The 22,063-nt window shown below is 44.6% G+C and overlaps 1 protein-coding gene across 3 annotated transcripts in view; it reads left to right on the forward strand.

The window, feature by feature from the left end:
- The window catches only part of CUX1 (cut like homeobox 1), a 1,218,817-nt gene that overhangs the window by 1,056,507 nt on the left and 140,247 nt on the right, over positions 1–22,063 (forward strand). For all 3 annotated transcript variants that reach the window (XM_086954570.1, XM_086954568.1, XM_086954569.1), the window contains one exon: positions 19,486–19,788. In XM_086954570.1, coding sequence (XP_086810696.1) covers positions 19,486–19,788 — 303 coding nt within the window. The remainder of the gene's footprint in view (positions 1–19,485; positions 19,789–22,063) is intronic.

Here is a 22,063-nt window from a genome sequence, read left to right on the forward strand (position 1 = left end):
CTGAACACTGTTAAGTGTCACCTGTCTGGTGTTTAGTTCTTCCTGCGGTTGCTAGATCAACCCTCTCTGTTCAAGTAACCAGATGCAGCCTTTTTTTTTTTTAATTGTTCCCTCTTGGCCCTTTTATGATGCCCACATAAGACCTGTCTTGTTTTCACATACTGTCATATGGTTACTGCGTTTCTATATATTGTGTTAAGTTAGCATGAGTTTATTAAATGTTTAAAAACCATATTTTCCTTCGGCTTCAGTTTGCACATGGCACCTAATTGTTATTGTAGCTTTCAACCTAGACGAAAGATGTGATTTATTTGAGAATAATATGTTATTGCTCTGATATCAGTCGTGCTTGGTACACTTGGTACAAATGTCTGCACACTGAGAACTGCACCCTCTAAGAATAACCTAACACAAGGTTGCTGAAGGCCTGATCCTCGCACCACATTAAACATAACACAAATAATGTTGCTGCCAACATTGGGCTCTACTCGGGTTTAAGATAGAGTTACAGGGAATGAATCAACACACTTGATGCTTAGCATGCAGAGAGCTGGTAGCTGTTGATGTGATCTGCTCCTACTGACCATTAGAGGTATGGGCCCGCCCTGCTAAAAACCCAAATGAGACCTTCTTAGATATAATATAATATGCTAAATAGGGTGCGCGAAATATAGGTGATACAGAATTTCTATAGATTTTGCATTATATTATGCTATCACCGTTCGCTTATTATGGACTAGTGACTATGCTGATAACTCTGATTTTTATAATATGTATGTTGATATTATATAAGATACTGCGTTTGAGAACCTTGCATTGAAAAATAAACATTTCAAACTTGCACGTGTGTTCTTTGACTCCCCGTTTTGGTTTGTACTGATTATATAACGAAAGAGTGTTCATGTGTTCCACGATACCTGAGGTACCCTAAGTTCATGTTCTGGATTGTCTAAGTCATTGGGAAGTTATTACTACCGATGAGACACTGTAGCTAGCTTGGTAAGGGGATTTCTGAAACTAAGGTGAGTTTTGGGTCACCCTAACTCACCAGGTTCTAGATCTCTGTGCACAGTTCTGTGGGAGAACGGAAACCCTGCTACATGGCGCCCATACGTTGTTGGCCTTATATCATGACACTCGAGTAGTATATCATTCAAACCTTAACCCCTTCATTCCCGTTTCCGGAAAACGGCAGTGTCGGAAAAACCTCCCTATTTTTGAAATATGTCTTTTCAAGCTTGAATTTATTTATTTATTTATTTTGAAAGTTTTATATAGCGCGAACAAGATCTTCGCAGATATCAGGGCGCTTTACATAGGAGAAGAGCAAATATACACAGATACATCTATAGTGTTAAAAGTACAGTGAAATGATATCATAAACAATCAAGTAAGTCAATTTCAAAGTCAAACAAAAAAGCAAAGGGTTCGAACAAGTAGTACAGATGAGCACTGAGTCTTTGAAGTTGATCCCCAGTAGTGGTTCAAGTGCATTTAGCCATGAGGATCGCTTTTACTTCTTTCTTGAAAAGTATGGTAGATGGGATGAGCCTGATTTCAGGGGGGAGTGAGTTCCAAATCCTGGGAGCCATTCCTGAGAAAGAGCGTTTGTAGGTTTTTTCTTTGCGGAATCTTTTAGGCTTTAGCAAAAGATTGTTTGTGCCTCTAGTGTTTCTGGATCCTCCAGAAATCGTCAGCTTCTGAGCGAGGTATCTAGGTGAGCTAAGGTGGACAGCCTTGTGCGTCAAACAAGCGATTTTCAGGTGTATCCTGGCTTCAAAAGGCAGCCAGTTCAGGGATTTGAAGTCAGGGGAAATGTGTGAGTGTTTTTTTGATCCAGTGATAAGTCTCGCTGCGGCGTTTAAAGAGGCTCTTATGGGTGCCGTAGTAGCTAGGGGGAGACCGCAGAGGGCGGTGCTGCCGTATTCTATTCGAGGTATGACAAGTGATTGTACCGCAGTTTGGAAGTCTTTGGCTGGAAGGAAGGGTTTAAGTTTCCTAAGGGTGTTGATTTGGTAATTTGCTCCCTTAGTTGCTTTGTTGATGTGTTCCTGCATGCTGAGATTGGTGTCGAGTGTTATGCCCAAGGATTTCGCTGAGTCCACGATGGTGGGTTGAACATTGAGTGCCGTTAGGTGTTTAAGCCACATTTGTGCGGTAGTGATCTTCGCGGGAGGTGAGATCAAAAGGAACTCTGTTTTGAGGGCATTAAGTTTGAGATGATTAGCGGCCAGCCAGGATTGGGTGCTACTGATCGTTGAGTTCAAGAGCGTGATGTCATTGGGTGATTGAAGTTTGAGATAAAGTTGGGTGTCATCAGCATACATGTGGAAGTGTACATTGGATTCTTGTAGCAAGGTGGTGAGAGGTTCCATAACTAGATTGAACAAAGTTGGGGATAGGGAGGATCCTTGTGGTACGCCTAGCGATACAGGTCTTGGCGCGGACATCAAGTTGTTGCTCTTGAATTTCTGCGACCTGTTATGCAGAAAGGACGTGAACCATTTGAGCACAGTTCCAGATAGGCCCATTCTTGTGTTTAATAGTTCGAGTAAATTCTCATGTTTGACGGTGTCAAATGCGGAGGAGAGATCAAGGAGGATGAGGAGGCAGGTATCGTTATGATCTAGGATTTGGAGGGCGTCATCGATTATGTGAGTCATAGCAGTTTCAGTACTGTGATTTGCTCTGAAGCCTGATTGATGAGAGTTGAGAAGATCAAACTGAGTAATGTGTTTAGACAATTGTATTTGTACGCATTTTTCCAGCAGTTTGGCAAGAGTCGGAATGTTGGTGATGGGGCGGTAGTTGTTGAGATCCGAGGGGTCGGCTGTAGGTTTCTTTAGCAAGGGTGTGACTTGTCCAACTTTGAGGGAGTCGGGAATGGACCCTTGTTGAAGTGAGCTGTTAATGATTTTAGTCCAGAGTGGAAGGAGCGACGGGGTAAGGACTTTGACAGCGTTAGCAGGAAGGGGGTCCGTGAGGTGATTGGAAGGTTTCAGAGTGCTGAGCAGTTTGCCAATTTCTTCTTCCGTGTAGGTGACAAAGGTTGACCAGGTGGCATTGTTTTTTGGTTTAGTTGGTGCTATGCAGTGGGGTTTGGGGTAGCGGCTTGCATCCATGAGTAGATCATTCTTTATGTTGTCAGTTTTTTGGATAAAGAAAGAGGCGAAGTCTTCGCAGGAGGGAGCTTCACCCATAGTGTTGAGAGGTTGGGGGTGTTCTTTGGATTGCGTTCGGATAAGCTCAAACAGCTTTCTCGGACGATTTTTGGCTAGGTCAAGCTGACGGCTGAAGAAGACTGATTTTGAGCGTTTTATTTTCCTGAAGTAGGCATTTCTCTTTTTCTTCAGGGTTTTTAGGTTCAGTGCAGAGGGAGCTGATCTCCAGGTGCGCTCTGCCATTCGCATGGCGCGTCTGTCGTCATTGAGACTCCCGTCGTACCAGGGATTGGAGATTTTTGCGGAGGCTTTTTTTAGCTGCAAGGGTGCGACTTCATTAATTATTGAGGACATAGTATTAAGATAGTGATCAGTCAAGGATTGGACGTCCTTAACGCCAGTAGGAGGAAGTAGTAAGTTGCAGCTGTTGGGGGGCAGAGAGTTTGAGTTTAGTTTTTTCATGTCTCTTTTCCAGACTTTGGGCCTGGCGGATTGAACAGGGTTAAATTTAACTTTTTCATTGATGAAGAATGTGATAATATGATGGTCTGACCAGTCACAGGGTTGGATAGATTCAAGTTGGATAGAGGCTTCTTTGGAGATGATAAGGTCGAGGATAGAGCCTTTCTTGTGAGTTGGACTATTGCAGATTTGAGTGAGGTCAAGGGCGTTAAGGAAATTCTTCAGACCTTTTACCACCGCATCATTATGATCGTTCCAGTGGAGGTTGAAGTCACCAAGGTATATTTGTGTGAGTTGTCGCCCGGAGTTGGTTGAGATCATATCCATGATTTGAAGGTAAGGTTGTCGCCGGGTGGGTGATAAACGCCGTGAAGAGTGCAAATCGGTTTGCCCTCACTGATAATATCGAGGCAGATGTATTCACAGGAGGTTGGGGAGGGTAGGGAGGGGGAAGTTACTTTCAGGACAGAGAGGTTGCGCTTGTGTATACATGCGATTCCGCCACCTTTTTTATTGCCAGTCCTGTCAAGTCTAGTGATGTGGTAGTTTGGGGGAACCAGAATGTCCATTATAGGTGTAGAAGATTCTGTTAGCCATGTTTCAGTCATGATGATTAAGTCAAGATCCAGTTTTAGGATGAGATCGGCGATAGCGAAGGAGTGTCTTGCGGCTGATCTGCAGTTGAGGAGAGTGCATTTGAGACGGGGTGTGTCGAGGGTGGAAGGGGGTTCTAGAGCGAGGGGGACTTTACTCAGGTTACTATGGATAGCTATTCTGTTGTTCAGTGTGGGGGGTCTAAGGGGATTGGAGTGAATCGTAGGAATGGCAGTGAGAGTGTTGGGTGTATTGCTATGGGGAGCTGGGTCGTAGGAGCGGAGGACGGCGATTGTGTCGAGGTCCGAGAGAGGATTACAGGAGCGATGGGGGCGGTTTTCGCGGTTGTGAACAGGGATTGTGGTCCAGTGCGGTGGGAGTCGAGTGCGAGAGTTCGCCGCCCGGGTGGAGGTCCAGTTGGGAGGGGAGGTGATGGTGGAGGCGCGTGCGGGCTGTCTGGGATGTGTGCTGAGTAATTGTTTGATGATGTGAATGTCTTGTTTGATCTGGTGGAGGGTGTTGGGTGTGGGGTGACTGGAGTGTGATAGGCAGAGTAGTTGTTGTTTGATGATGTGCATGTCTTCTTTGAGCTGGAGGAGGGAGGTCGTAGTGCAGTCCAGTGTGGGAGATGTGTTGGAGGTGGGGATGGGAGGGTCGGGCGTTGTGTTGGGGGTGGGGATGGGAGGGTCGGGCGTGGGTGACATCGGGGAGATGTTGGTGGTGTGGATGAGAGTATTGGTGGTAGGCGGAGAGTGCAGGGTGGAGGATGGGCGTTTATTAGTGGTGAAGGGGGCGCATGTACGGTAGTGAGGGGTGAGGATGGGGGGGAGGTGTGATTGTATGTGGTTCTTTGTTGAGGAGTCGTAGTTGAAGAGATAGGGGTGGCGTGTTCTGCGTGGTTGGTTAATGAGTGGAGGTGAGGGCTGAGAATGGGGGGGGGGATAAAGGGTGGGGTTTATCTGTGAGCGTGTCGATCAGATGCTTAGCTTGATTAGGCGGGATGTGGGTGGGGGCTGTGATGTCATGGGTGAAAAGAATGGGAATGTGTGCTGGTGTATGGGGGGAGGGGGTACGGCTGGTGTATGTGGGGCCAAGATCAATGTCAGTGATTGAGGGGTGTGGGGTAGCAGCAGTGGATGGGAGCATGGCTAAGGTGCCGGTGGTATAGGAGAGGTGCGTGTCGTTTTGGGGCTGCGCTAGATTAGCGGCGTTGTTGGTATGGGAAGTGGTGTCAGGGGTGAGCGGAATGGTTGTGGTATGAGTGGGGGTCAAGATGTTGGTGGGGGGGGGTGCGGCTGGTGTGTGAGGGGGAGAGGTCTGAGTCTGTGAATGAGGAATGTGGTGTGGCTACAGTAAGTGGAGGAATGACTGTGGTGACGGGGGTAGAGGAGAGGTGCGTGTCGTTTAGGGGCTGAGCTAGGAGAGAATGGTTGTGATTGGGGGCCGTGAAATCAAGGGTGATAGGACTGAGAGTGCTGTGAGTGCTGTGAGTGGGGGTCCGTGGTTTGGAGAGGTGCTGTATGAAAGTGGGGAACAGGTTGTCTAGTAGTTCCAGGTTCCTGTCTGTGGATTGGATAAGGACAATCCCGTTGTTATAGATAGTGATGGTGGTTCTGCCCGGGAAGAGTTGGGAAGGTGTGATGGTGAGTGTTCGGCCATGAGCGGATTTCCTAGCATTGGAGACGGTGAGCAAGGAGAGGAACGTTTTTCTCCATTGAGCTCTTCGTGTGGTGTGGAAGATGATATCAATGTTTACGGCACCATTGACCGGTGAGAAGTAGGTGTCTGCAAAGGGGGTTTCAGGGTGGGACCTCAGTAGATTGTGTTTAAAGCGTTTTGCAGCGTTTTTGGTGAGTGCGGGTGGGAAGTTGATTCTATATGTGTGCTTGCCGATGAGCTCCATGTTAGGGTGACGGAATAGGTAGGGGCGTGTGGGTGCCCAGTAATCGCCGGTTGCAGGGAGTAATAGTGACACAAGTAACAGCCAGGGTATATGAGGTAGTCGTCAACGCAAACAGGGATAAAAGTTGTAGCAGGAGCGGAATATAGATGCAGACAATAACTTCCCTGGCACAGGGGCGGTACCGGAGGGCACCCAAAATATGAGCAGTAGTAATCAGTGTGTCCGGGAGGGAACGGTGTAATGAGTGCAGGTTACATCAATGTGACAAGTCTACATGAGGAATTAATTGGTATATTGCAGGAATAGCAGTAAATTCGATGTGGGTTACAAACAAAATAAAGTGGACGTATAATGCTAATCATATGCAGGAATAAAATAAAATACCTATGCAGGCAGTAAAAAACCTGAATCGAAAGTGACAGTAGTGAGTATGTGTCAGTAGCGAAATACACTTGCAAACAAAGGTCAAATGCAGAATAAAGTAGACGTACAATACTAAAAATATACTGGAATAAAGTACCTATGCAGACTGTAAAATACCTGAATCGAAGGTGAACAATAGTGAATAGTCAAAAATATGTGAGGTACATGAGTCAATAGCCAGATACAATTGATAACAAGAGTCACATGAGACAGGTGGCGCTAAATACAATACCACTGTAGAAGGCAAAAATATATGAGGTAGCCCTCGGTGCAAGATACAATTAGGAATATAAAAATATAAAACCACAATAAACTGCAAAAATATATGAGGTAGCCCTCGGTGCAGGATACAATTAGGAATATAAAAATATAATACCACTATAAACGGCACAGATATATGAGGTAGCAATCGGTGCAAGATACAATTAGGAATATAAAACCACAATAAACTGCAAAAATATATGAGGTAGCCCTCGGTGCAGGATACAATTAGGAATATAAAAATATAATACCACTATAAACGGCACAGATATATGAGGTAGTAATCGGTGCATTACAGGTGCAGATAAAGTGAAAAGTGCTGGATACAGTTAGGGGTATAGTAATATAATATAATACCACTATAAAAGGCAGACACTATCATAGTCCGACGTGGAAGCGCCAAGTGGTGTACATTGTGCACTGCTCATAGCTTGCTGGAAGGGAGTCTTATCTCTATTTCTGTTGGTCATGCGAGGGGGAGGCAAACTGGGGAGCCTCGCGGCCATCTGGATACCGGAGGGGATTTATGTCTACAGTTTTATGGCCCCAGCCATTTTGCACACATTGCACGAATATATCCAAAAACGGTTTCCTTGAATTACTACCCAGTTGTGCTACTAAGTACTCTTTGTTTTTTCACTTTCCTGTGCTGACATGGCACAAGCCGTGGACATCCCGCAGCATAGTCGCATTGCGGTGCGTGGCCACTTGCGGGCTTATAATGGAAGGCTTGGCTGTTGTTCTGGTGGTGAGTGCGGAACATGCTTACCCGTACAAACTGTTTTATTCGTGGGTGACATTTCCGGCGGTGAACGCTAATTCTGGTGTTTTCCATTCCTACACTGCTACGGATGTACCGGCTGCGTATGCTCCGTACAGAGCACTGGAGGTTCCTATTGATGCTTGGCAGCATGGAGTTTGGTTTGGTGGCGCCCTACCACACGCTTTAACCGCTCCGAGGTTGGGTCCTTTGTCCATTCCGGGCACACCTTGGCCCGCTTTGGCTGGATTCACTCCTCACCCTAATCGCGCCACTTGTGGCGTGGCTGATCTGCGGCAACTTCATGAAGTCGCAGTGTCTGTGATTAGAGCGCTCGTTCATTACACTAGCCGTAATGTTCAAGACGTAGCCCCTAGGGGTGCGCAGCTTCGTGCAGAACAGGCTGGTTTGAAAATCAATCCTGTCATGGTGAATTCCGTGATGGGCAAAAAGCCCCAGGACAAAGATGATTTTCCGTTCTGGCTTGCAGAGAAATTCGGCCAGCTAGAAGCTGTGTTTCCTAATACGAATCCCGGTGATAAGCACCCGATTCTTACACTAAGTTTACCGAAAGATTTGGCACCTGAACTTGTTGACTGTGAGACCTGAGGTAAGACTTTTGCAGCGGTCTATTCGAGGTGCTATGGCACCCCGTCTGTGACCAATCTGGGTGCGGTCCTTAAACGTGTTCAGGACGAACACGGACCGGAGTCTGCGGTTGAATTGGGTATGCGCCTGTGTGGCTCCTTTGATGTAGTTTGCGATCTGATCCTTGCAAATGTCAAGGGAGATGCAGTGAACTTTCAGGTTGCTAACGCTTTAGCGTTAATTCCCGAGGCCGAGAGACCCCGTCAGTTGGCAAGGATTATTGTGGCTGCTTATAAAACGGTTGGCCGCAATGCAAAGGGCTTAAGGCTTTTCCTGATAAAGAGAAAAAGCAGCCCCAGGGTCAGTCTTCGGAAACTAGTGGTCAACCTAAGTCCAAGAAACAGAATTGGCCTAAAAAGCAGAATCAGGGTAAGCAACAACAACAACAAACACAGGTTTCTGCTCCTGCGTCTCCGTTGCCTGCGCAGTCGGATCGTGTTTATGATTTGCGCGACCGCGCGATGATTAAATCACCTGAAAGGTTTCAGGCTTCTGACCAACGCTCTCCTCGTTCCTTTCAGGACTCATCGGCTCCGTCAACCGGTGGTGGAGGGGGCGGCAGGGGCCGGGGTGGCCAGCAAGGACGTGTGTCAGCCCCGCCCGCGTAACGGTGGAGAGCAGCAGGAAGGCGCTGCGCCCAAGAGACCACAGTTTGCCACGAAGAAAGTTGCCGCCCTGACAGCACATCGATATGCCCCAGATAGTGAGAACGCGGCTTCGGAATCTGACGTGGGCTCTGACCTTGCTGGACAGCGCGGCAGAGATTACCATAGTGAGAGAAGCCCTCCATCCACTGTTGAAGGTGACAGCGACTGACACTTATGTTGTAATTGAAACTGCTGATACGCATGTTGCTCCCCCTGAACGTCTTTTTGAAATTGTCCTGTTAATCGAAGGTGACATGCAGCGAACTGTAAAAGGGGTATTTTGGGAAAATCTTTCGTCTACGTATGACATTTTGCTTTCGGAGGCTGACTGGCCCCCACCTTTTGTTCTCGCAGCTCCGCGAGGGGAGGAGGTGATCCTCCCCAGTTTCGCGCACACTGTATCGAGAGTGGAGGCGCTGCATTTTGCAGAAGAGTGGGCTCTGGCGCTTGCGCCGGCTGTGTACCGCAATCAGTGTGGCTGGGATAAATTGTCTCCAAGCCACGAGATTCCTTTACGGTCTCAGCCGCAGCCTCAACCTCAATATCCCATACGGCGTGAAGCCAAAGCTTCAGTCGCAGCTATCCTTGAACAATTGGAATATCAAGGTGTAATTGAAACATGTGTGTCACCGATGAATAACCCCCTTTTTATTGTAAACAAGCCGGACGGCTCATATCGTTTGGTTTTGGATTATAGGCATTTAAACTCGCATTGCCGTAACTGCGCAGTACAGAATACTCATGGCTCTGCTTTAGTGAATAGTCTTGAACGTAAACGGTTCAAAACCACGCTTGACATTTCTAATGGTTTTTATGCCCATAGATTAGACGGTCTAAGTTCCCAATGGGCCAGCTTCACATGCGGCGGTGTGCAAAAAATGTTTCGGCGTCTCCCAATGGGCTATAAGAATAGTCCAGGAGTATTCTCCGCCCGCATAGTCTCTCTTTTGGAGGGCTTCGACCCAGTTGCTTGTTCGTATGTGGATGACATTTATCTCACTGACGACGATCTTTGGGAGCATCTGCGTCGAGTGAATAGCATAATTTGTAACTTTGCAGACATTGGTTACAAGTTTAACTTTGCAAAGTCGCACATTGCAGAGTACACAGTGTTGTTTCTAGGCTATGAACTGAACAATGAAGGAAAAGGCTTGGCTCCTCACTTCCTGGAGAAATGCGCACAGTTACGCTCTCCGACAACACTGAAAAAATTACAATCTTTGCTGGGCTTTTTGAATTTCGGGAGAACTTACATTCCGGAATATGCCCAGCGTATCAAGCCTTTGTATGCTTTGATACAACCATCTTTTTCCAAATCATGCTGGCTGCCTGAGCATTCAGCCGTTCTGCAGTCTTTGCAGGCTGATTTGCTCGCTTCTGAATACTTACAGACTCGTGATAACCAAACCAACCTGGTGATAAGAATTATCCCTGGGGCGGTGGGTTTCACATACCTGACTTTTAATGAAGGAGATACAGTACCTATTGCTTACAAGTCACACTTGTACACTTCGGCTGAACTGCGTTTTTCCACTGTGGAGAAAGTTTTAACGGCTGTGCAGATGGCAATTCTTAAGGAACGTGCCCTGTCACAAGGAAAACGCATGTTGGTTGTTACCCCGTGTCCTGCCTTGGAGGCAGTTACGAAAGCCAGTGTACCAAATTCCAAAGCTTTGCACCCTAGGTGGATTCAATGGGCTGCATCCTTGACATCCCAGGATGTCACGTTTATTTTTGACGCCACTTTACGGTCGCAGGAGTATTTACAGTATGAATTTGTTCATCCTGCTCCTCTAGCAATGTGGCCGTTTGAGGATTTCCATTGCATCATTTACACTGATGGTTCAGCGCAGGTTGCGCATGGCTCTAAACATGCCTACGTTTCCGCTTGCGCCATTGTGGTCGGTGCCATGGTGAACGATGAGTTCAAGTCCAGTGTCGTGCACACGCAGACGCTTGGGGACTGCACCGCACAATTAGCAGAGCTTCGTGCTCTGATGCTTGCATTGGAGTACGCAGATCCTAGTATGACGACTTTGATCGTAAGTGACTCTTACTACTGTGTCCAGTCTTACAATGAAAACTTGTTCTTTTGGATTCAGAATGAATTTTGTGATTCCAAAGGTAGCACAATAAAACATAAAATGATCTGGGTCCGAGTGGCGGAACTTAAAGAGAAGTTGCCACTTGTGTTTGTTATTCATACTCTCGGCCATCAGCGCGTGGGGGTCCACGCTGTTGGTAATTCGCTTGCTGATGAAGCAGCGAAGTCAGCGGTTCAAAATACTTAGTTGCAGCAGTCACGAGGTCCAAAAGCAAAATAGATGATGACATCTTGGCAGCTGTTGCTGCAACGGAGAAGGGAGGTAAATATCCTGCGGGGTTCCCTTCTAAATACACATACCACTTAAGTCCCGATAAGGTTCCTTATGTGAAAATTCCTGATGTTGGCGAACGTTTAGTTCCCAACTCGGATCGCAGGGCTGCTTTGATTACAGCGGCTCATGAAGGTGTGGCGTCTGCGCATGCGGGCGTCTCAGCCACTGTAACTCAGCTACAACAAAGGTTCTGGTGGCGGGGACTGTACAAACAGACGCGCGATTATGTCCTTCAATGTGACATTTGCCAGCAGATTAAACCTTCAACTGCTGCGCGTCCGCCTCAGACACAGTTGTACATCTCTAATAAACCGCTTGGATGCGTTTATTTGGATCACTGCGGTCCCTTTTCTTCTGATACTGCATACAAGTACATCTTGGTAGCAGTTGATTAATGCACACGCTTTGTGTGGGTATGGCCACATCGGAGCGCTGATTCACGGACTGTCATCAAGGATTTGCGAGTCTTTATAGGGATTTTTGCCTGTGGTGCCTTCCATTCGGATCAGTGTCCGGCTTTCGCCTCTAAGGCGTATAAGGATGCTATGGTTTCGTTGGGGGTCCAAGTCAAGTTTTCAAGTCCGTACAGACCCAAGGGTAACAGTGTAGTGGAACGAATGAACCGTAACTTAAAGCAATCTTTGACAGCCCGAGTTATAGGCACTGGCAGAAACTGGTTAGCCCACCTCAATGACGTGCAGCGTGCGCTTAATAATCTCCCTAGAAGGTCTCTGGGTGGGCGGACCCCGTACGAAATGCTCTTTGGTATCAAGATGTACGTCCCTGACCTCGATGGTTTAGACTGCAAGGCTCAGGCCTCGGCCTTTGACGTAGATGAACATTACAATGTTTTACAGGATCTACAAAAGACCAGAGACAGTCTAGCAAAGGAACATTTGCCCTCCACATCGGTTGATGCGTTGCAGATCCCGGTAGTTGGCTGGCTACCCCAAGTTGGAGAACTGGTTCGAGAGAAGATCGATAACAAGAAAGAGTTTGGTCCCTCATATCGTGCACCGGTTCGAGTTCTTGGAGTGAAGGGCACAAGAACAGTCATTTTACCACCACTTCCAGGTCGTAAGGAAAACAGATTTATTTCCATTGACAATGTCAAGACACACAGGGTGGCCGATTCTTCATAGCATGACACCGGCTGTTTCCTGTCCTTCCATGGTGAGGCACTCCGTGCTGGCTATTACTTCTGGTGCAGAACAGGAGGTGTCCCTCGAGATGCCTGCCATATCCAGTCCTTTATTAAATACTATTCCTGTTACTAACATTGATGAGCTGAACTACACCTATCCTGCTGATTTATCGATGCCTGATTTGCAGACTCGTTTGGCCGACCAGTCCAGATTCTCTTTTGACTCTGTTTCGGAACTTTCAAAGAAACCCTCAACTATTGCGAAATATGCCACGTTGTTTAAAAAACATTTTTTAATTCCCCCTTGGACATACATTTGGTTGATCCTATTTTCATTTTACCTTTTTATGTCAATTGGTTTTGTGTTTTATTTTTTCCGCCTGATCGATGGTCACTACGTTAAAGAAAGAACAGGAATTCGGTACCTTAATGGAACATTGGCCCCTCTTTCCTCTTCACATTCAGCACACAGACTGAAACGAAACTTGAATACAGTCAACATTACAGCTTGGCCTGTCCTTGATGGGATTGTGTGGGATGCGGTTAGATTTCAAATACATGGGCCCACTGAAGTGATTAATGTTCCGAATGTGCTTAGAGTAAACATGGGAGATGTGATTAAACAAAATATACGTTCTGATGATTGGGATATTCAGGCCGTAGAAGCATTATTTTCTGATTTAAAATACTATGCGGCTTTTGATGCTGAAGACTTATATTTAGATTCTATTAATTATGGTGATTTGTTTTGCTTCCAACATTATGGTAATCATTTTCTCCATAAGACGAATTCCAGGCGGGTTGCTGTGAATTACACGCAGTGGGAGCACTGCCCAGCTCCTTTAATTGGAAGCTCCAGTACATTTCTGAAAAAATACGGTCATATTACAGATTTCAATCAATCAAATCCTGAGTCATTTTATTTCAGAATGACAGAAAAGTCCATGTCCAAAGTTAGACTTACCGATACAAAGTTGCTGTATTCGAAGTCCTTTCTAGACAAATAAGCTTTAGATGGCTACGAGTTCTGGAAGGGTATAATTGACCTTAAATCGGTTTGGGGTACCAAAGATTGGCAGGTACAAGGCACTGAGGCTTTGCACCGTGCATGTCTCATCCCAAATCACATGTTGTTTCTAAATTCTACTATTTCCCAAACAACATGCTTTGGATTGGCTACTTCTAAAAAATAAAATACACCAGTTATCCCCGAATTAGAAGAATATTCAGGTTGGGGTAATTTTTCTGAATTGTCTATTCGTGAGATACAGTCTCTAATACACAATTCGTCCTTTAATGTATCCAGCTTGGATCCAAAGGGTTGGCTGTTGTGGCAAAAGAGTTCTGATTCTTGCCAACGTCGATTTCTGGGGTTGGCTGAAGGGTTCACACAAGTGCGACCAGATCCCCGTTTTGAAACTGATTATACTGTCACCACTTACTCTGTAGGTAAACTGTGTCAGAATTGGTTACAACATTCCACGTTAGCTGCAGTTAAACTAAATCTGTCTCAGTTAACTGAAAATGTGGATTTAAATGATTTTATAAAAGGCCCAGCTAAGGGTAGATCTAAACGGTGGATTTATGCTGTTTACAATGAAATTTGGAAAGTGTCTCAAATTGAGGCTGCTAAGCGCCTAAGGGCAATTGACCAAGCAAATTTGGAAAAAGTACTTGCAGTGGTCGATAACAGTATTAACACGCTTTCTTCCCGAATTTACACATTAAACAACATTGTTTCTTCTGTTGTTGACATTGTGCATGATGAAGTGTCCGTATTATATCATGGTCAAAATCAATTGCGTTCTGTTATGCAGTTTGCATGGACACTAAAGACTCTGAATGCTGGTCGAGTGCCTTGGAGCTATATGAACGTCTCATCACTATTTGCCCCATTTAATTTGACTGACAAGCAGCGCATGCTTTCCATGCGAGATGCGTCATTTTCTATGTTACACATTGAGAAGTTAGAATCTTTGCCATTCTCTGTGGCTGAGGCGGCTGCTGCTACATGGCTTATCCATGGTATTATTACTTTCCCATTTACTCTGTATAAGTTTACAAATTGTATGAGATATATTGCTATAGGGCGATCGATTGAACCACTAGGCAGTACTTTCCTACATGAGACATGGTCTTTACCATATACATACAGATGTCTGAAAGAAGGAAAGGAAGTGAATCTGAATGGTGAAGCATGCACACAGTCGCCTGACCGTTCACTGATATGCAGGCACATCCAATTGCATGGTTCTTGTAATCAGGACAGGCCAAATTTAGCCTGCGTTTTAAAAGGCACACCGGTTCCTGCAATAGTTCCCACATTCACTTTATTGTCTAACGGTAGTTATTTACTTTTGAACAACGAAATGTGTTGTGGGTTAATGGTCGGTATTGCCTATGTGGTTACTGTATCAGAACGTGTGGTGTGTTATATCCACCCACGCATGGGAATTCAGATGTTTCCTTTTGGCCGCGAATCCCAACCTTGAGAGCGGAGTTCAATGGTTTGAGCCGAATAAGAGCCCTATTGTCTCAAAAAGAAGTGGCCCTGAGCTCGGCCCGTGAAACTTATGTCCTTCACATAGCTAACACACGCACAGAGGTGCAGGCACTTTTAAATACTGATTTGCGTTTCATTTCTGCGAGCTGGTTCATCAAATCTTTAATGCCTCCTCCACGTCTGGCCTCGCACATTTTTTTAAATTGGTTAGCAGTGGTCTCGTGACTACGTTTGAAAAAGTATTTGGTATTATCCCTGCGTTTTTTCATTCTATATTCGCAAGCTTGTTTGGCGGATTCCCTGTTTTGCTGGCTTTGGCTGCAGGCGTTCTGGTGATATTTTGCTTTATAAAACATGGATGCCCATCCTGCGCAAGAAAACGCTCAGCCCCTACTGATGCTGTTTCGCAACCGGATGCTTGATTACTATGGCTCCTTACCGCTTGCGACTTTAAGCACGGCTTTTGGATTATCGTTTCGATTTTCCTATTTCACATGTGTCCAGCCTGTGTTTCATTGCCTGAGCTGTGATTTCGACTGGGCCATTTATTTGTGTCTCTGCTTACCGACTTCTCCTGACGTCGATTTTGATCAGCTGATGAGCCCCGTAGTTGCTCACGAGTTGGTTTGTTCTGGCGAAAGGGTTATGGCCGTGGCAGCGATGCATGGACTAATGGGTCAGTGGGACATATCCGCAGCGGCGCATGACTTTCTGGCCCATAGCGTTCTCGAGAACCCACTGAGTTGTCCTCTGATGTTGCTAGAGGATTCGGTGCTGGAGGAGCACGTATGTTCTTTCCCATTGCTTAATTGGATGGCTGAACTGTTTACGGATGATGACAGTGATTTCATATTGGAAGCTGTGGCTACCTATTTTGCATATTCTATCCACCCATGAGTGGCTTTGGAGACTTTCACTATTATGGCACGTGACTTTTTAGTAATTCTGAATGGTGCCTTTTCTATCACGAACATTGAACTTTTATATGTTCTGGTCCTATGATTTTATAAATGGCCTCAAGTTCAAGTTTTTTTATATTTTTGTGTGGCCACTATAGGCATTCATACATAATTTGTATTATTGATTTTTATATACATTTACATACATTTAGCTTGGCTCAATATTGTTGAACTCTGCTTTCATGTTTTGCCTTTCTTATAGTATTGGCTTATTTCTTTCCTTTTTTGACCGTCCTCGGATCATTGGGGGGGGTGTCATATGGTTACTGCGTTTCTATATATTGTGTTAAGTTAGCATGAGTTTATTAAATGTTTAAACACCATATTTTCCTTCGGCTTCAGTTTGCACACGGCACCTAATTGTTATTGTAGCTTTCAACCTAGACGAAAGATGTGATTTATTTGAGAATAATATGTTATTGCTCTGATATCAGTCGTGCTTGGTACACTTGGTACAAATGTCTGCACACTGAGAACTGCACCCTCTAAGAATAACCTAACACAAGGTTGCTGAAGGCCTGATCCTCGCACCACATTAGACATAACACAAATAATGTTGCTGCCAACATTGGGCTCTACGCGGGTTTAAGATAGAGTTACAGGGAATGAATCAACACACTTGATGCTTCGCATGCAGAGAGCTGGTAGCTGTTGATGTGATCTGCTCCTACTGACCATTTGAGGTATGGGCCCGCCCTGCTAAAAACCCAAATGAGACCTTCTTAGATATAATATAATATGCTAAATAGGGTGCGCGAAATATAGGTGATACAGAATTTCTATAGATTTTGCATTATATTATGCTATCACCGTTCGCTTATTATGGACTAGTGACTATGCTGATAACTCTGATTTTTATAATTTGTATGTTGATATTATATAAGATACTGCGTTTGAGAACCTTGCATTGAAAAATAAACATTTCAATCTTGCACGTGTGTTCTTTGACTCCCCGTTTTGGTTTGTACTGATTATATAACGAAAGAGTGTTCATGTGTTCCACGATACCTGAGGTACCCTGAGTTCATGTTCTGGATTGTCTAAGTCATTGGGAAGCTATTACTACCGATGAGACACTGTAGCTAGCTTGGTAAGGGGATTTCTGAAACTAAGGTGAGTTTTGGGTCACCCTAACTCACCCAGGTTCTAGATCTCTGTGAAGTAGTGTGGCTCACTGGTTAGAGGCGGCAGACCCGAGAGCAGAGGACGGCCCGGGACCAGGGTTCGATTCCCGGCGCGGCAGGTTTCTGGACCAGGGTCAGCGGACTCGATAATTCTCTCGCCTCGGTGCCCACTCTGATCAGCGATCACACTCGGCAACTCTGGGCATTAGCTTGCCTCATCTTCACTAACGGCCCCACCAGACCGCCGGGGATGCCTGGTCTCACCCTGGAGATACCCATTAAGGGACCATCTCTCAGGGAAGCCAGGAAGGGTTTCGCAGCGGTCGAAGCGCCTTGGGACCCTCCGGGTAAGTAGTGCGCTATATAAATGCCTATACATTTACATACATTTACATTTACATTTACACAGTTCTGTGGGAGAACGGAAACCCTGCTACAATACCTAATGTTTTCTCCCTTTGAGTGCCTGCTCAGCTGCTGTATGCAGCTCTTGACTATCTAGACAGTTTTCCTGGTGGCCATTACTTCAAGCCACCAGGTTCACCCTCCCTTTCTTTTGGACACATGACTCTTTCCTTCTGAAGGTAGTCACCCCTTTTCATGATGGCCAGAACGTCACGCTGAATACTTTCTTTTCTTCACTTTATCTTTCTAAAGCGGAGGAGAGATAACCTCTCCTGTACTTGAAAAAAAGAGCTCTCTTTCTACAGCTATCCTACCAAAGGCCTGGTGGACGATCAGCTTTTCATTGAATTTACTGCAGCAAAAAAGAGCAAACTGTGCAGAAACTGAAAATCTCTGGATGGAGTATGCTCTACATTAAAACCTGCTATGTGTTGGCATAGAAGTAACCCCCTGAACGCTTGCGGGCCCATTCCATCAGGGCCACTGCTACATTCGCACGTGGGGTGCCGGACCTGGACATCTGCCAAGTTCCCACCACTCTACATGTTCACGAAGCACTACTGTTTGAACAGTCAGTTCTGTCGAGACGGCATTTCGCCCGCTCCGTCCTCCAGGACCTTTTTAGTTTAAGCCAGTTCACAGACCCACCTCCAAGGAGGTATTGCTTGGGTATCTATTCTAAGGTGAGGAATCTGCGGGAACAAGTCTACTAGAAGAACAAGTTACTTACCTTCGGTAATGCTTTTTCTACTAGCAGAGACTATCTAACCGCAGATTCCTCACTAACCCTCCCAACCACCTTGTTCTGTGAACTGGGCTCCTCACGGAAAAAAAAACATAAGATACTGCACACTGGGCACGCATTGGTTTTTAGATGGCTCTGTTTTTTTGGTACAGAAATAGTCACAAAAGAAATGGATGTTCGTGCTATGGGATGGCGTTTATGTATGCAGAGCAACGTCATTTCCAGCGCAAAGCCGACAGACACCAGCTGCCTGCAGAGATACTTTCTGGATCCAGTCTGGCACCTGGAGAATCTTTTAAGGTGGGGAATTTGTTAGATATATTCTCAACCAGAAGGTAAGTAACTTGTATGTCTGAACCCTGGGCCTATAAGGTTGGTGTCAGCTCACTCTGCTGTTCTAGTCTGTAATTTCTGTCTATCCAGAATGAGAGCCTTTATATTTAAAGCCTCTTGTTTGGGATCTGTTAAACTGTTAATGTTCCTTTTTTTCCCTTCTCATTCATATTACAGAACTCATAATATTCTAAGATGGAACAATATACGAGAAAGAAAGAAATTGGATGGAAGATTTAAAGCAAAATGAATTATACTTTTAGAATTTTATGGGAAGTTGTTTCAAATTCCATGCCTAGATTAGATTAACTTACTGAACACCCATAGATATGTCCATTTTATTTAGGAAAGTGAGCTGTAAAATGCATGTTTGGTCATTTTCCTACAAACTGTCTTTGCAGCAACTACACCTTCTTTGTCCAATAATTATATTTAGCAACCTATCTGCAGGTTGTTTGTTAGAACTTCTCTCTGGAAATTAATCGCAGCACATGAATACGCTAGTTTTATAATTGCTCACAGTAGAAACTTCTGGTTGGTAGCAAAATATAATTATGTGTGAAAACTTTCGCTGCAGTAGTTTGAAACAAAATACGTTTTTGCACCCTATCAAGAGTACAAAAAATACTCCGTTTTATTTGACAGAAATTGATGACCGCTGGGGACCACTATGCACATCTCTTCTTTAAGTACTAAAATAAAACTTTATATCTAATACAATTTCTCTGCCTCCGAAATGGTAAAATATTTCCTTTTTACTCCATGTGGCTGTTTTTTCCTGCTGGAAAGTCAACATTGTGCTAAAAGTTCACAATCAAAAAGTGTGATATGAAAACTGTTAAGTGAATACATGTTGTGCAATGTCTTATTGTTGCATTTACACCAGCTCTTAGCATATCAGTATGTGCAATATGTGCCCATGATCACAGAGAATTATGTAGTGTTTTACTGAGGTATGATGTACTGAATGAGAAATGAACATCTCTTTCATCAAAGAAATGTGGCAAAGCAGTTAATTGCATGTCTTGCTTTTAGAATGTACTCCAAAGACATCTACTAGTTGCAGTCCTGCTCCTGACTCTCCAATGAGCTCAAGTGAATCTGTAAAAAGTCTCACCGAATTGGTGCAACAACCCTGTCCTGCCATCGAGGCAAGTAAGGATGCAAAAGCACAGGAGTGCAGCGATCCACCAAGCTGTGATTCTCAGCCTTCAACACCACTGCCACTCTCTGGACATTCCGCGCTCAGCATTCAGGAACTGGTTGCTATGTCACCTGAACTGGACACCTATGGCATTACGAAAAGAGTTAAGGAGGTGTTAACAGACAACAATCTGGGTAATGAAAATTATGTTAAACAACGTTAGTTCCAAATAAAGGTGCACTTTTATATTTTTTGTCAAAATTGTTCACTGTTTCTGATATAATCTCAATTGAACTATACTTAAAATAGGTATTATTACAAAGCAGCATTTAGGAAAGGTGTCATTAGATTACATTGAGCACACAAAGGAATTAGGTTGGAAGATCAGCTCTTTATCCGCTGTGAAAGTGCTAAAAAGGGAATTCTGTGCAGAAACAGTTCATGTCCAGGTGGATCATCCTTGCAGTTTGACATGCATTGTCTGTCCAAGAAGGAATCCACTAACACCTACAAGCTTGCAGTGCTTAATTTGGGCTGGTGTTTGCCGTAGCTTGGCACTGGTGCTTATTTCTAAACACTAGCATGTATTGGAACCCACTGCATGGGAGAAGAAGACCTGGCATACTCCACAGTGTCATTATCTGTTAAAATGTTATCATTCGTAGGTACTGGCATTCTGCAGCAGCGGCAGATGCTGTGCCTGGTGCCACCAGCAGAGGACGCATGGGAAAAACCATGTGCCCTGGTAATTTTATTTTTTCACAGACTTGGCACTGCATTATCGTTGTACCTGGGCCAAAGCTAATGTGATGGTGTTTGTGAACGGTACTCCCATCCTAGACAGCTGCCAGTCTGCTACATAGTCGTCCATTCACCAAGCACTACTGCCTTGACATTCAAGTCTGCACAGAGGGCCACTCGGTACATTTGGTTCTGCTAGACTCTTGGTATAAGTCCTTCTCCCAGACAATCCTCCGGTTAGGAGTTACTGATTGGATATCTGTTCTAAAGGTGAGGATACTGCAGTTAGGAGTATCTACCAGAAGACCACGTTACTTACCTCCAGTAACGCTCTTTCTGGAGGACATTCTTTCTAACCAGAGATTCCTCACAACAGGAGAAATTGCTTAGAAAATACGGATCTTGCTGGTCACCTGGCTTTATTCCAACAATGAGAACTGAACAGTTAAAGTATCCATCTGAAAGAGCATTATCAAAGGTGAGTAACTTGTTCTTTTAGAGTCTCCATTCTTTTGTTGGCTGATATGACATTGTTATTTTTGCTGATATAACATCTTAGAAGGCACTGCATTTAATAAACTGAATAGAATCAAATATATTCTTCAGCAATATAACCTGTGAATTTGTAGATTATACGTCGTTTACTCTGCTGCTTTTGGGTTTAGAACATTAATACATGTATTTCTTTGGAACTCTTATAGTTTCCTTTTTTGTCGTGCATCAAATGAGTTATGATTATGTGTGTTGATTCACACAATATACAGAGACACTAACTCTCCTTTATATGATATTTTAGTGCAGTGAGGGTAAATATTCTAAAGTCTATATGTTTAAAAAGGATCCTCTGAAGCACTTGATGCCATGCATTAAGACTTCATTTTGAACATGCACACACACACACACACACACACACGCACACACACACACACACACACTGCAAAAGACTGTTTCATCATCACCCTTGTGAATCTCTGTTTTCAAAGCCCATTATTCAGAGTCCAAAGTATGGACATGAAAAGAGGACTAATCTCAGCACAAAGGAGTTTTGAGTCTCAATAGCAGCTGGAACTTGAAAAGGGGTTTAACCTTTAAACTACGAGGATGCTCACTTTTGGGGAAGCCGTTTCTTACAAAGTGAGTATTTTTGCCATTCTAAAAAAGTCAGAGTGCTGCAGTCAAGCTCACTACAGCGTTACAACTCAGTCGCCTCCAGAACCCCTTCAGATGAAGTTAGATTGCAAATGGAGCTTAGAACAACTATTACCTAGATTACCCATCATGGTTTGCATGCTTGTTCTACAATTGCATCCGCCCTAAAAGATACAGCAGCTTTTCTAACAATTATGCAGCAAGCAGCTTTCCACTAAGAGGTCATGGTCATCCGGATATTATGGTGGAGCATATTGGTACACAGATGCACTCTCAATCCGCTCCAGACAAAAAGAAAAACAGAGGTTGATGCTGCTGCCTTAAGGTTGATTCCTGGACTGCAATGAAACAAGAGAATACTCCTTTTCCACATGTGAACAGCATTTAAACGTACAGGATACATTCTGCAAAGAGAAATTTACCTATAACCATCGTTATGATGAATACTTCCAACTGCAGATTCCTCACCTTTTCACTATCCCAAGGCACTTGACTGGATCTGGAAACTCAAAAAGTAGTGCTCCTGCGCACCAGTAGGTGGTGTTGTGCAATTCTGCGCCAACTTTGTTCCGCTCCAAA

Source organism: Lissotriton vulgaris, chromosome 2_1, assembly GCF_964263255.1.
Source record: "Lissotriton vulgaris chromosome 2_1, aLisVul1.2, whole genome shotgun sequence".
NCBI lineage: Eukaryota > Metazoa > Chordata > Amphibia > Caudata > Salamandridae > Lissotriton > Lissotriton vulgaris.